General features: G+C 46.0%; 1 protein-coding gene across 1 annotated transcript in view; it reads left to right on the top strand.

The window, feature by feature from the left end:
* The window catches only part of ptprfa (protein tyrosine phosphatase receptor type Fa), a 347,360-nt gene that overhangs the window by 112,551 nt on the left and 222,014 nt on the right, over positions 1 to 12,795 (top strand). Inside the window, 1 exon segment of the mRNA XM_071202945.1 lies at positions 5,183 to 5,357. Within this exon segment, the coding sequence (XP_071059046.1) occupies positions 5,264 to 5,357 (94 nt within the window). The 5' untranslated portion in view covers positions 5,183 to 5,263.

The following is a 12,795-nucleotide window of genomic DNA, read 5'->3' as shown; positions in this document are numbered from 1 at the left end:
TTATTATTATTATTCCCACTCCGATCGGGACACTAGGTCCACCGTTTCCCCGCAGCGAGGCTCCCCCCGTTGACAGTTTACGTGGGCTGGGTGCAGTGGCGGACTGGCCATCGGGACGAATCCCGATGGGCCGGTACCGAAGTGGGCCGGTCGGATAAGTAACTAGCACATCCCCCATAGGCGGCGCGTGAGGCTCAGGTTTGAGAAGGCTAAATAACTTATTTTACCTGACGCTGCCCGCCTCCGGCGTCTATAGAAAAGAGATCAACTCAGTGTGCGGAGTTTAAATCTCTCAAGTCATATTACAGGATTAAGAAAATACAGTTTAAACTGCCGTATGCAGAGAAGACGCCGACGTGTCGCACTTATCATTCATATTACATCATCAATCAGATCATTGATCATATAATATCATAATATATCATATATTTCCTTATCTGAGTCAGCTTCTCCAGCCTCATCTGGCCGTGCAACACTCACAGTGTCACAGACTGTATGCAGAAGTATTATTTAACACATTATGTTGACGAAACACTCGAGACAAATGTAATTAAAGTCAGATCCACTCGTGTCTTAGACGTGAACGCGCTCTCAGCTGGAGAGAGAACCCCTGGCTTGATTTACCGAGTTGATAACCAGCGTCGTAGGACCGCTTAGCGAGATCTCGTTTGTTAGTTTGTTGTTGTTACTTTGTTTGTTACTCAAACATATCCAGGGTCTGTTGAACTGGCTTCGTAGTACAGGGCACAGGTGGCTAGCAGCGCTAATGTCAAAGACACAGACATTATACATTATATTTGTATTTTACCAGGATGCAGTGACACAAATATTTACATATTTACATTTACTATCTACAGCACCCGCCGCCCCTGACATCCCCCACTCCCCCCGTTGACAATTTACTAGCGGTACCGAAGTGGGCCGGTCGAGAGTCCCGGGATGATTTTTAGTCCCATTCCACCACTGGCTACATGACCGTATGATCGCCCATATTGACGCACCTCATTCCTAAACTTCTAAGAGATTCAACATAAACCGATCCTTCAGCCTCATATGAGCTCTCAGACACGTTCAACATTAACCTGTCATCGCTGTCTGAGCTTGCTGCTGTGTGCGCCATCGTGCGTTTACATCTGACTGTATATATATAAAGGTTTACATGCAGATGCTGGGATCCTGGACGGTGCAGCTGGAGCGCTGTGCCCGCAATGACGTCACCCATCATTTGGCGGGACTTGAAGAATCCACGAGAAGATCCAGAAAATGGTCAACATTGAAGGCAGATTAATGGTTATCAAAGTACAAATATCCAAAATCAGTTCAGTAACGGTTTTCAAGGGGACAATATGTACTCAAATTGATGGGTTTGGATGATGGGGGAAAACCGTGTCACAGGCTCTTTAACTGACCCCTCTAAAGCAACAGCTGGCACTCGCCTGGCCCCGGTGCTTCACCTGGGGCCTATACTACGAAGCTGGTTCAACCTAACCTGGATATGTTTGAGTTAGCCGGTTGGCCTAATCCAAAACATACGCGCTCTCGCTAAACTGTACTACGACGCTGGTTATCAAGTGGATCGCTCAAGCCAGCCGTTTCCTACAGTATCTAGTTAGGTGCGCGTTCACATGAAAGGGGTGGTATTTGGAGCATTCGACCAATCACAAACATGGAGAAGCGCACTGACAGCGCAGTGTCATACTTCCTGAATGAAAAGTGAACTTTAATAGGCCTCCTAGTCAAAAATGAAGAAGTTAAACTTTAAACATCCATGACTTAAACACTTTATCCAGGATGAAAGCCACATAGCTGCACCTGCAAGGTGAATACAGCTGGCAAAAGAAAAAGTGTTTGAATGCGTACATTAACAGGTTTATGATCACTGCCCCGTCTAAAACACGATCTGACTTTAATTACATTTGTCTCGAGTGTTTCGTCAACTTAATGTGTTGCTTAAAATAATACTTCTGCATACAGTATGTGACACTGTGAGTGTTGCACGGCCAGATACGGCTCAGCTGACTCAGATAAGGAGATATATGATACATTATGAAGTGATATGCCGCGGACTGTACTTAATGTACTCTGATCCGGTTACTTATGTTGTGGCCGATATTTAAGTAAGCTTTCTTAACGCTAATGTTATAATAGTCCGATTGCTCTGAAGATGGAGGTGATATTCTATTCATGTTCACGTTCACACAGTCGGTGATTTTTGCCGGCCGTCTTTCCTGCGACGGCAGCTTTTCTGTATTTCCTTTCTCCTGTAATATGACTTGATCGCTTTAAACTCCGCACACTGAGCTCTGATTGGTCAGCAGGCAGTGCTTTCACTGAGTTGAGCTCTTAGCCTGCAACCTAACCCGGGGCCTATACTACGAAGCTGGTTCAACCTAACCTGGATATGTTTGAGTTAGCCGGTTGGCCTAATCCAAAACATACGCGCTCTCGCTAAACTGTACTACGACGCTGGTTATCAAGTGGATCGCTCAAGCCAGCCGTGTCCTATCTAGTTAGGTGCGCGTTCACATGAAAGGGGTGGTATCTGGAGCATTCGACCAATCACAAACATGGAGAAGCGTACTGACAGCGCAGCGTCATACTTCCTGAATGAAAAGTGAACTTTAATACTAGTCAAAAAGCTTTTCTGTATTTCCTTTCTCCTGTAATATGACTTGATCGCTTTAAACTCCGCACACTGAGCTCTGATTGGTCAGCAGGCGGTGCTTTCACTGAGTTGAGCTCTTAGCCTGCAACCTAACCTGGTCCCGACCAGGTTAGCTGCTTAGCATATATTACCATGGAGATCTAGCCTGCTAAAAAGAGAACCCGCTTCGGATGACCGGAAAGCCGGAGTTTTCCCTGAATTTAGCCGGCTAAGCGAAAATCCTGCTTCGCAGTATACCCCCCTGGTCCCGACCAGGTTAGCCGCTAAGCATAAGTTACCATGGAGATCTAGCCTGCTAAAAAGAGAACCAGCTTCGTAGGACCGGAAAGCCGGAGTTTCCCCTGAATTTAGCCGGCTAAGCGAAAATCCTGCTTCGTAGTATACCCCCCTGGAATAGAACTGCAGCTGAGTGTTGTTGCACTGGTTAAGAAGTTCATGTTTTGCTCAGGATGGTGCAGACTAATATCAGGAACATGGGAGTGGAGGTAGGAGCTTCTGGCACTGCTCTTCATTTCTCAGCGCTGTGCTCTCAAAGATATTACCCTGGCTGAAATGAGAGTTGTAATATTCAGCATAGTCTTGCAATGTTCTTGCCCCAGAAAACACACACACACACACACACACACACACACACACACACACACACACACACACACACAAACAAACATTGTTTAGAGCAGGGGTCACCAACTACATTTGTCCAAGGGCCAAAATTAATCCAAGGGACACTTTCGAGGGCCAGAGATTTTTATATAAATCATAATAAATTATATATATATATATATATATTTATATATATATATATATATAATTGATTAATATGTTCACTTTATTGAAAAACATTCTTTTTTTATAAGCCTGTATTGGCAGGGAAAGGAATCAACTTTTTTATTAATACCTTGTCCTGATTGGTGGGAAACGCAGGATATAAGAAAATGGTTTGCCAGGATATAAGAAAATTGTTTGCCAGGCACGCAAAAATGTCACTGTCAAAGAGCCCCAAGCGTAAAGTTGACGTGGAAAACCGCAGTTTTAATGAGGAATGGACGGATAAATACGCATCCATCATGCCATCGTTCAATAAGGCTACACCTGTTTGCCTTATCTGCAATGAAATGGTCGCTGTTGCAAAAGAGTATAATCTCAGGCGTCATCATATCACAAAGCATGCAACTTTCTCACTTTTATTTATATATTTTTTTTTACGCCACAGTCACCCCGCCGTGCGGGCTGGATGAGAAAGTCTGGCGGGCCGGATGTGGCCCGCGGGCCGCCAGTTGGTGGTCACTGGTTTAGAGGGTCAGATAAAGGGTGCATTACTGATTTTCCATGCTGAGTCATTTAAAGTGACAGGAAGCTTCATTAGTATCACCTGCGTTTAGGAATACAAATCATGTACTGCGCGACACTTGACGTCACGGAAAACATAATCAGAATACTTCATTAAAGAAAGCAACATCATGCATGGCTAGACATGCGCACTTAAAATAACAAGCTAAAATCATGAATGTGTTAAAATAACCAAGCTGTGTGTTCTTGGTAGCTATAGCAACACACAAACAGACACAGTGTGAACAGATATTAGACTGCGTTGAGCCCACAGGGGGAACTGAAAACAAACACTGCAGAGAACTTCAACTCGACAAGAAACCAAATGATACACTGACGGTATCAATGACCCGTTAATAATACACAGATAAGAAAACAACCCCCAGTATAAAGAAGCTCAGAATGCATGATATACATTCACAAAGAAAACACAAAGGGTGAAATGTTACTACTACCTCTGCCTACTTTTTTCTGTCACAACTCGTCTGTCAGGATCTGTACCTTATATTTGAAAATTGAAATCTTTCTTTTTTTCTCCCACATACTGTGTTCTTGGCTGCACCTGTTGCTTAGGTCGCCATACTATTTTTGTTTTGGCCTTACCTGGGAGATTGTTGATATCCAACTGCATCCAGCCTCTTTCTATATACTGTATGTCGACACATTATCTTTTCTAACATTTGGCGTGTCTATCTTTTCAATGTATTATCTCTTTAATACATACATTTGACACCTAACTGACGCCTGTCCGTCCTCAGAGAGGGATATCTACTGTTGCTCTCCCAGTGGTTTCTTCTTTTTTCCCCATTTATTGTGTTTTTTGTTGATTTTCCTTGAATGCTGTTAGGATTTAGAGACAAAGAGTGTATTATGCTGTACACACGGTTAAGCCCCCTGAGAAATTTGTAATTTGTGATATAGAGCTATATGAATACATTTTGATTGATTTATTGGCACTAAGGCAACATTGAATTGCCACATTAATTATTTCACACAGAGACTGCAAAGTTTGCACTCAGCTGCATCACGTTTGCTTATTAATGATACAAAATAAATAAATAATGCTATATATTAAAAAAGGCATCAAACCAAAATAAAATGACCCATTGCCTTCACCTGATGTGTAGAACAACATGTGGGAGACCTTTAATGAATTATATATCCTTAACCGCCACTCTTTTTTCGCAGGTGTCTCTCGATGATTGTTTGAGGTTATAGCCAATCAGCAGCAGCGTCCTGACCAGAGGAGGGAGTACCGACCGTCAGACCATGGACCTCAGATTCAGGCGGCTGTTGCCTCTCACCAGAGCAGCTCTTCATCTCCTGCTGCTGGCCACACTGGTGCTGCCTACACACACTGAGAGTGAGTACTCATATCATCCACACCACTCTGTCTATATGTCAGGAGACAGGTGATATCCATATATGGCTGTCGTGGAGTCTGCAGAGCTTTTCTTTCTACTTTATGTTAGCAGATAACAGTACAATTATTTGAGGTTCTACGTACACACAGTTTGACTCCACTGAATGATTATTACAATGTTAGGATGATATACTCTACTGATTAAACAATCACTGCGAGAATTGGCAACCCTTGCCTTCTCCTGCAATGAAGATTTATTGAATCCAGGGTATAATTTAAGCGTAAACAGAGGTATTTATTGAACCAAAAGCACACAATTGATCTGAAATATATGCAGATTGGATTAGACAAGCATTGGAATGTTCATCAGATGGCTGTTAGGAGTCCCATTCCCAGACACACAGATGACACTGCATTGGCACCCAATCTTTGCCTTTTAATGTGCAAGTTAAATGCCAGCAGCCATCCAGAAAGTGAAGAAGAGCGTATATATTTTGAAGAGCAAAAAGTGTGAACATTTTCAGGTGTGTTTCCAATATGGGCTTAGATATATCTCATAATTATTTGTGTGAACATAACAAATATTTGAGTGTAAATATGTGATTTGTAAATGTAAAACACCATCCACAAATGCATTTAAAAGATTTGCGAACTCACAAATACATTTGCAAATGTAAAACGGATCTGCAAATACGCAAAATATTTTTACAAAAAAAAAAGATCTTTGAATATCTCTTTAACATTTACAACTTACGATCAGGCATTTGTGAATCCATTGTGTATTTGACAACCAAGAATGTGCTTGTGGATCTCACATTTCTGCTCGTGGATCTCACATTTCTGCTTGTGGATCGTCTTTTTACACACAGAGTTTTGAGACAAACTTTCCGCCGGTCTCCGCTCAAATCTACTCGTGTCACTCGGTTATTTTCGTAAAACACGTGATGGCCTGCTGATGACGACATTTCCGCATGGATTTCAAAGTAAGAGCATGATGTTTTTGTATTATAATGAACAGCGGAACGTTAGATGCATTCTTTATCACCATCATCATCATCATCATGTTATAGTGATACAGTTAGTTTGTGTTAGTTTATTGGTTCAATATAGCATATATCGAGCACATTCGCATTGATGTTGAAGTACCTAGGCCAGTGTTGTAGTCAAGTCACCAATTCACGAGTCCAAGTCACCCTCGAGTCACCACTCTTCGAGTCCGAGTCCAAGTCCGAGTCACCAAGGGAGAGTCGTAGTCGAGTCCGAGTCCAAGTCCGAGTCACCAAAGGAGTGTCCAAGTCGAGTCCGAGTCCGAGTCATCATTACCTGTGCTCGAGTCCGAGTCCAATTCCGAGTCACTTAAGAAGAGTCCAAGTCAAGTCCGAGTCACAAGTCTTCATGTATTAATCTTCGTGGATATATGTTTTGAAATGTAGCTGCTCCTCTACATTGCTGTTATCCTGTCTATTGAACTGCTGTGAAGCGAGTTTGGCTACAATTCTTGTAATAGGTGCTATACAAATATAAAGCTTATTTCTAATATTCATATTATTATTATATATAAATAAACTATATTTAAAATGAGTTACCTTTTAGAGAAGTGATTATATTTGTATGCCAATATTTTTCTATGGTAAAGTTTTCGTTTTGCACTTTTATTTTGATAGTAATAAGATTGGGACTCTTATTTTGAAGGAACTTTTACGGGTTAAATCAGTTTACTGATAAAGATTTATCCCCAGAAAGCACATGGCTACTTAGCATGCAAAATGATGTCATTATGCATGTTAAGTATGTGCTTTCGTTATCGGCTGACTCTTTATTTATTGATTAGATCACGTTACTCTGATGATAGTGTTCAAGACAGCCTATATGTCTGAACTCGATCCTTAGAGTAATGTGTTACGGAGCCTTCTCTTCTATATTGTTTCCATATAACGAGCATTTTGCGCTGCTCTTTTCCAATGTGGAAGCAGAATGTGTGAAAGCATACAGCATGATGCGGGGTGTGTCTGTAGACATCTCTAGACTGGAACAGCGGGGCCCAGTACGTGAACTCGCCATACAGGATAGAGGACATCAGACTCCAGAGAAAATGTGCTCGAGTCCGAGTCCAAGTCGGAGCGTCAATGTACGAGTCGAGTCCGAGTCATCGTGGGGGGGGGGAATTCACGAGTCCGAGTCCAAGTCATCCTGTGCGAGAATTCACGAGTCCAAGTCGCGTCAATCAGTGCGCGAGTCCGAGTCAAGTCACGAGTCCCGAAAATCGGCACTCAAGTCCGACTCGAGTCCGAGTCCAGGACTCGAGTACTCCATCTCTGACCTAGGCTATACGCCACTTTCGGGTCCCGGGGAGCAGCTGGCAGCCCAGCGATAACTCTTTCTTCATTGTGTTTTGTGTATTCAGTCAAGCACATGGCCGTATCCACCATTGAGTTCACCGAGGTCCGGACCTCGGTAATATTTTCCGAGCTGTGTATACAAAACTTGTGAAATAATTGCACTAAACGGGGTTCTTTGTAGTACTTCCATTTACTGACGACGGGGGCGCTGCATAACTACGTAGTCTCGGTTATAGCAAACAGAAGAAGACGACATGTATCAACAAACCACCGCAGCTCGGACTTGTACCGGATCAGCGGAGGAGTGATGAGTTCTATTTCGTATATGGCTTCGCCCTCTAAGGCTATCGCTATTGGGGTTATCCCTCTGCGCCCCCGCGCAGCACTGAAACACTTGTAGTCCACGCCCACCTGCTAGGTGGGCCCCACCCTCGGGCCTCCTTCCGGTATAAATAGGAAGGTGGCCCGGCAATCTGCTCCCTCTTTTCTTCAGCAACCAGCACAGTTACTGAAGCACAGCAATTGAGAATCATTATGACAACTGCGTCCGTGATTGTCCCTCATGTGGCTCTGGGTTCATAATGAGTTATGACCAGCAGAGATAAAAACAGTATGCGAATCCTGCCTGGGGTCAGAGCCCGCGTACACGGCTCTAAACCAGCAGGTAGCATGCACACACTGCGCTCGTCTCCCCTCGGGCGACAGGAAGCGGAGAGCGGACGCTCTTGCTGCTGTGGACGAGGAGGACGATTGGCCCGTCCAGGCTTACGAGCCCACGGACGGGGCCGAGTGCCGGGCAGGAGTCCGAAGAAAAACAACTCCTGCCCCGCCTCCCTCCACGGTTCACCGTTCGGTTCTCCCCTCCTTCCTCTCCCCCGGATAGGGGAGACAGAGTCGGAGCAGGGTGCCAGCTTGGCGGCCGAACATGCTTTCCCCCTCTCCGTCACCACAGCGCGGCGGCGAATAACATCGCGGCTCTCCAACTCGGTGGGGACACTGGTAGAGCGGTCCACCACCAAGGCAGAGGAAATCAGCAAGGCTGCAGCAAGGCTGCAGCACGGCGTCTGTGCGCGTCCGTCGCTGTCTCCCAGGCGATGATTTCCGCGTGGGTGACACAGATCCAGCGCCACCTCGGGCTGAAGTAGGCGTCTGTTACGGAGACGGCCAGAAAAGTGCTACTGGACGCTCCAATCAGCCCGGACGGGCTGCTCGGACCCCAGTTCCACGCCATGGTGGAGTCCATGAAGACGGCCGCGGAACAGGCGGACGACATTGGCCAGCATGTACAGCTGGCTCCAGCCGGCTGAGCTGCCACAGCGGCATCAACGCCCGCAGCAGCCGCGGCGTCAGCGCCCTTCGGCGGCTGCAGGTGCTCCGTCCCACGTCTCCGCTCCCCCGCCACCCCAGAGACAGGGTCTCCCGGCGGCGAGTCAAAGGGGAGGGAGGCTCCCCGCTCCTGGTCTGCTCCGCGAGAGCCTCCGAGGACGCAGAGCCGGTAATTAAACCGGCTGCCACTAATCTGTTGATTAAGTGGGAAGGGTGGCGCAGTGGTCTGTGCATCTGATCATCAGATCAAGGGGGGTGCTGGGGAACTCCAGTTCGAAACCCGCTCCTGCCGCCACTGCGTCAGGCCGTTGTGTCCTTGGGCAAGACACTTCACCCGGATTTGCTCCTGTGGGTATTGTCCACAGTACATATCATATCAATGTGTACTTGTAAAAGCGCCTCGATGACTTCGGGGCGTGAAGATGGACGGTGTGGCGCAGTGCACTGTGCAATGATCATCAGATCAATATTTCCTGGCTCCTCCCATTTTTGTGTAGAGAAAGCTGGAGCCACTACACAGAGGAGGGATGAGAGTGTGGTTTCCTCTGGACGACCTGCTATTTGCTGGCTCGCTCCAGGGAGGAAGTCGCTTTACAGACGGTACATCTCGTATCACATCTGTCAAAGCCTGGGTTTCATAAGAAATTGGAAGAAGAGCTGTCCTCTTCCCTCTCAGACAAATGTTATCTGGGAGTGGAATTAAACTCAGCCAGCAGAGCGCGGCTCTCGCGGCAGCGAGTGGAGAAACTGACAGCTCTCCTCCGGCATGTCACAACCCACACAGCCCTCTCCGTGACGCAGCTGCTCGGCGTTGGCGTCAGCTGGTCACGTGATGATCCCCCTGGGTCTCTTCCAACAGGGGGACACACCAGAGGTGGTTCATTCGCTGCAGAAGCCTGCTGTTTTAACCTATGGTTTATAAACTGCAGAGCTCGCGGCATTCCTCTGTCCCAGATATGCCTCCTACACACGGTCATAATAAATCCACGAGCACCGTTATAACGCCTCGTGTGGACAGCATACACACACCTCTCATCCTCTGGGCGTGTACGCGCCGCATGATGAGAGACGGAGTGAAATGCAGCGTGTGGAAACTCCCTCGCAGCCCTTTTGCCTAAAAGTGCACAGACAACAGGCCACTGTTTTAGAGTCGAGAGTGATCACCCTGGATGGCTTCTTTCCCCCTCCTCACAGGTCGGAGGAAGAAGCCACGTCTCATCTCCTCTGTCCGTGCGCGCGCTGTCTTGCTTTGTGGCGCGCACGGCGGCCTGGCGCCGTTCTCAGCGCCTGTTTGTGCACTATAGAGAGCGCTCGATCGGGCAACCTCTGTCTGCACAACGGCTGTCACACTGGCTGTGTGAGGCTGTGTCGCAGGCATATGTCTCCTCTGGGGTGGAGTCCCCGGAGAACATCAATGCGCACTCCACCAGAGGAATTCCTCCTCCACGGCTTTGCACGGAGGAATGTCAGTGGAAGATATTTGCACTGCTGCATCTTGGTCTTCTCCCTGTTGATGTATTCATTTTATTTTATCCTCTCTGACACACCCTGTACTGGGTGTCCTGTCGGAGTGAGTGACGTCAGGGAACCAGCTGTGCGCCTCTCTCCTGCCTCTCGGCACGCGGAGAGCGGCCCTTTTCCCCTCTTATGAGATGGATGTTCCTTTTTCCTCTGACACACTTCGTACGGAGTGCCTGGTCAGAGTGAGTGACGTCAGGGATCCAGCTGAGCGCTCTCCTACCTCTCTGACACACAGAGAGCAGCTGTTCCCCCTCTATGATCGCTGGGCAAGGTGGGACCTTCGTCTCTACTTTCTCACAGCGGCCAGTATCTATTGTTCCCAGCCTTCACCCCGTCGGGAAGACAGGCATGTTTTGCTATGTTCCACGGACGGTGATGCGCCATTACGCATGGCACAACAGGCAGGGGGGTGTTATTGAGCAGGTGTGTCTGTGCTTCTAGTGCCGGGCGGACCGAGTTGGGCGCAGACTACATCATGCTTCGCCCTTAACCCAATAGCGATAGCCTTAGAGGGCGAAGCCATATACGAAATAGACCTGAGGTTACCTACTGTAACCCAGCTTCTATGAGTAAATGGCGCAGCCCTCTAAGCGCTGGGCCCCACTGGCTCTACGAATAGCTGAAGAAAAGTTATATTGTATGGGAGCAGATTGCCGGGCCACCTTCCTATTCATACCGGAAGGAGGCCCCGAGGGTGGGGCCCACCTAGCGGGTGGGCGTGGACTACAAGTGTTTCAGTGCTGCGCGGGGGGCAGAGGGATAACCCAATAGCGATAGCCTTAGAGGGCTGCGCCATTTACTCATAGAAGCTGGGTTACAGTAGGTAACCTCAGGGATCTAGAGATCTGAATCCAGCGGGCTGCTTGTGTTTCTGTTCATCAGGACATCATATGACCGGCAGATCCTGTGTGAACGCTCTACGTTAGTCAGTGGACGTCCGACAACATGCACACTAACTTATTTTTACTTACAGCTTTAGGCTATACTTTGATTTCAATTGCGTGAATAAACTAGCTAGAGAGCTACATTTAATTACATTCATCCAATGTCAGAAGGATTACCTTTTAACAAACGTTGTAATGCTTTTCTTTCATTTCAATTTGAGTAAAACATTGGAGATATAACATTGTATTGTTTTCTTTTTACACTGACTCAGATATAATGAAAATATACGTCAGTTGAAGCTCAGCTTTGGTAAGGAAGAGACAGGACAGGCAGAGAGAAAGAGAGAGGGAGAAAGTGATGGAAGTCAGGGAGGAACTGCAGGTACAATCACACAAAAGAATGTAGGCTTAATAACCCTATCTATCCATCTATCTATCTATGTATCTATAACAATAGTCATGACATACGTAATTAGATTAGCCTTCATAGTAAGGCTAGATTAAAGGTGGGGTAGGTAATTTTGGAGAAACCAGCTCCCGAAAGTGGCATAGCCTGTACTTCAACATCAATGCATACGAATGTGCTCAATATATGCTGTATTGAACCAATAAACTAACACAAACTAACTGTATCACTATAACATGATGATGGTGATACATTTGAGCCGAGACCGGCGGAAAGTTTGTCTCAAAACTCTGTGTGTGTAAAAAGACGATCCACAAGCACATTCTTGGTCGACAAATACAAAATGGATTCACAAATGCCTTATCGAAAGTTGTAAATGTTAAAGAGATATTCACAGATCTTTTTTTTATTTGTACAAATATTTTGCGTATTTGCAGATCCGTTTTACATTTGCAAATTTATTTGTGAGCTTGCAAATCTTTTAAATGCATTTATGGATGGTGTTTTACATTTACAAATCACATATTTACACACAAATAATTTTTATGTTCACACAAATAATGATGAGACATAATGCCAACTGCCCATATTCCAACCAGACTTGGATGAGGCAACAGGCTTTGGTGAGGTGCCATAACTATCAAGAATGGAAATGAATTGAATGATACGACATTGAAATGTAATTAACCAACTTGATATACATAAAGGAACAGAAAGGTAGAATAAGAGACAGAGAAAGTGATACATATGGAGAAACAGAGCACCACACATTGGTTATCCAGAGATAATGAGCATTGTGGAAACAAAATGGAAGGGCATCAATGATTTGACATGGGCCAAAGCAGTTACAAATATAGCTGGAGACACCTCCAAAAAAAGCCCAATTTGCTGTTTGTGTTTTATTGGCTGAGGGTTACTCTCCTTAGCCTGTTTAATTTAACAAATGACCCCCTTTTCCTCAC

This window comes from Pseudochaenichthys georgianus, chromosome 4, assembly GCF_902827115.2.
Source record: "Pseudochaenichthys georgianus chromosome 4, fPseGeo1.2, whole genome shotgun sequence".
Taxonomy (NCBI): Eukaryota; Metazoa; Chordata; class Actinopteri; order Perciformes; family Channichthyidae; genus Pseudochaenichthys; species Pseudochaenichthys georgianus.
Note: the sequence above shows the minus strand (reverse complement) of the source record. Positions and strands in the feature narration are given on the sequence as shown.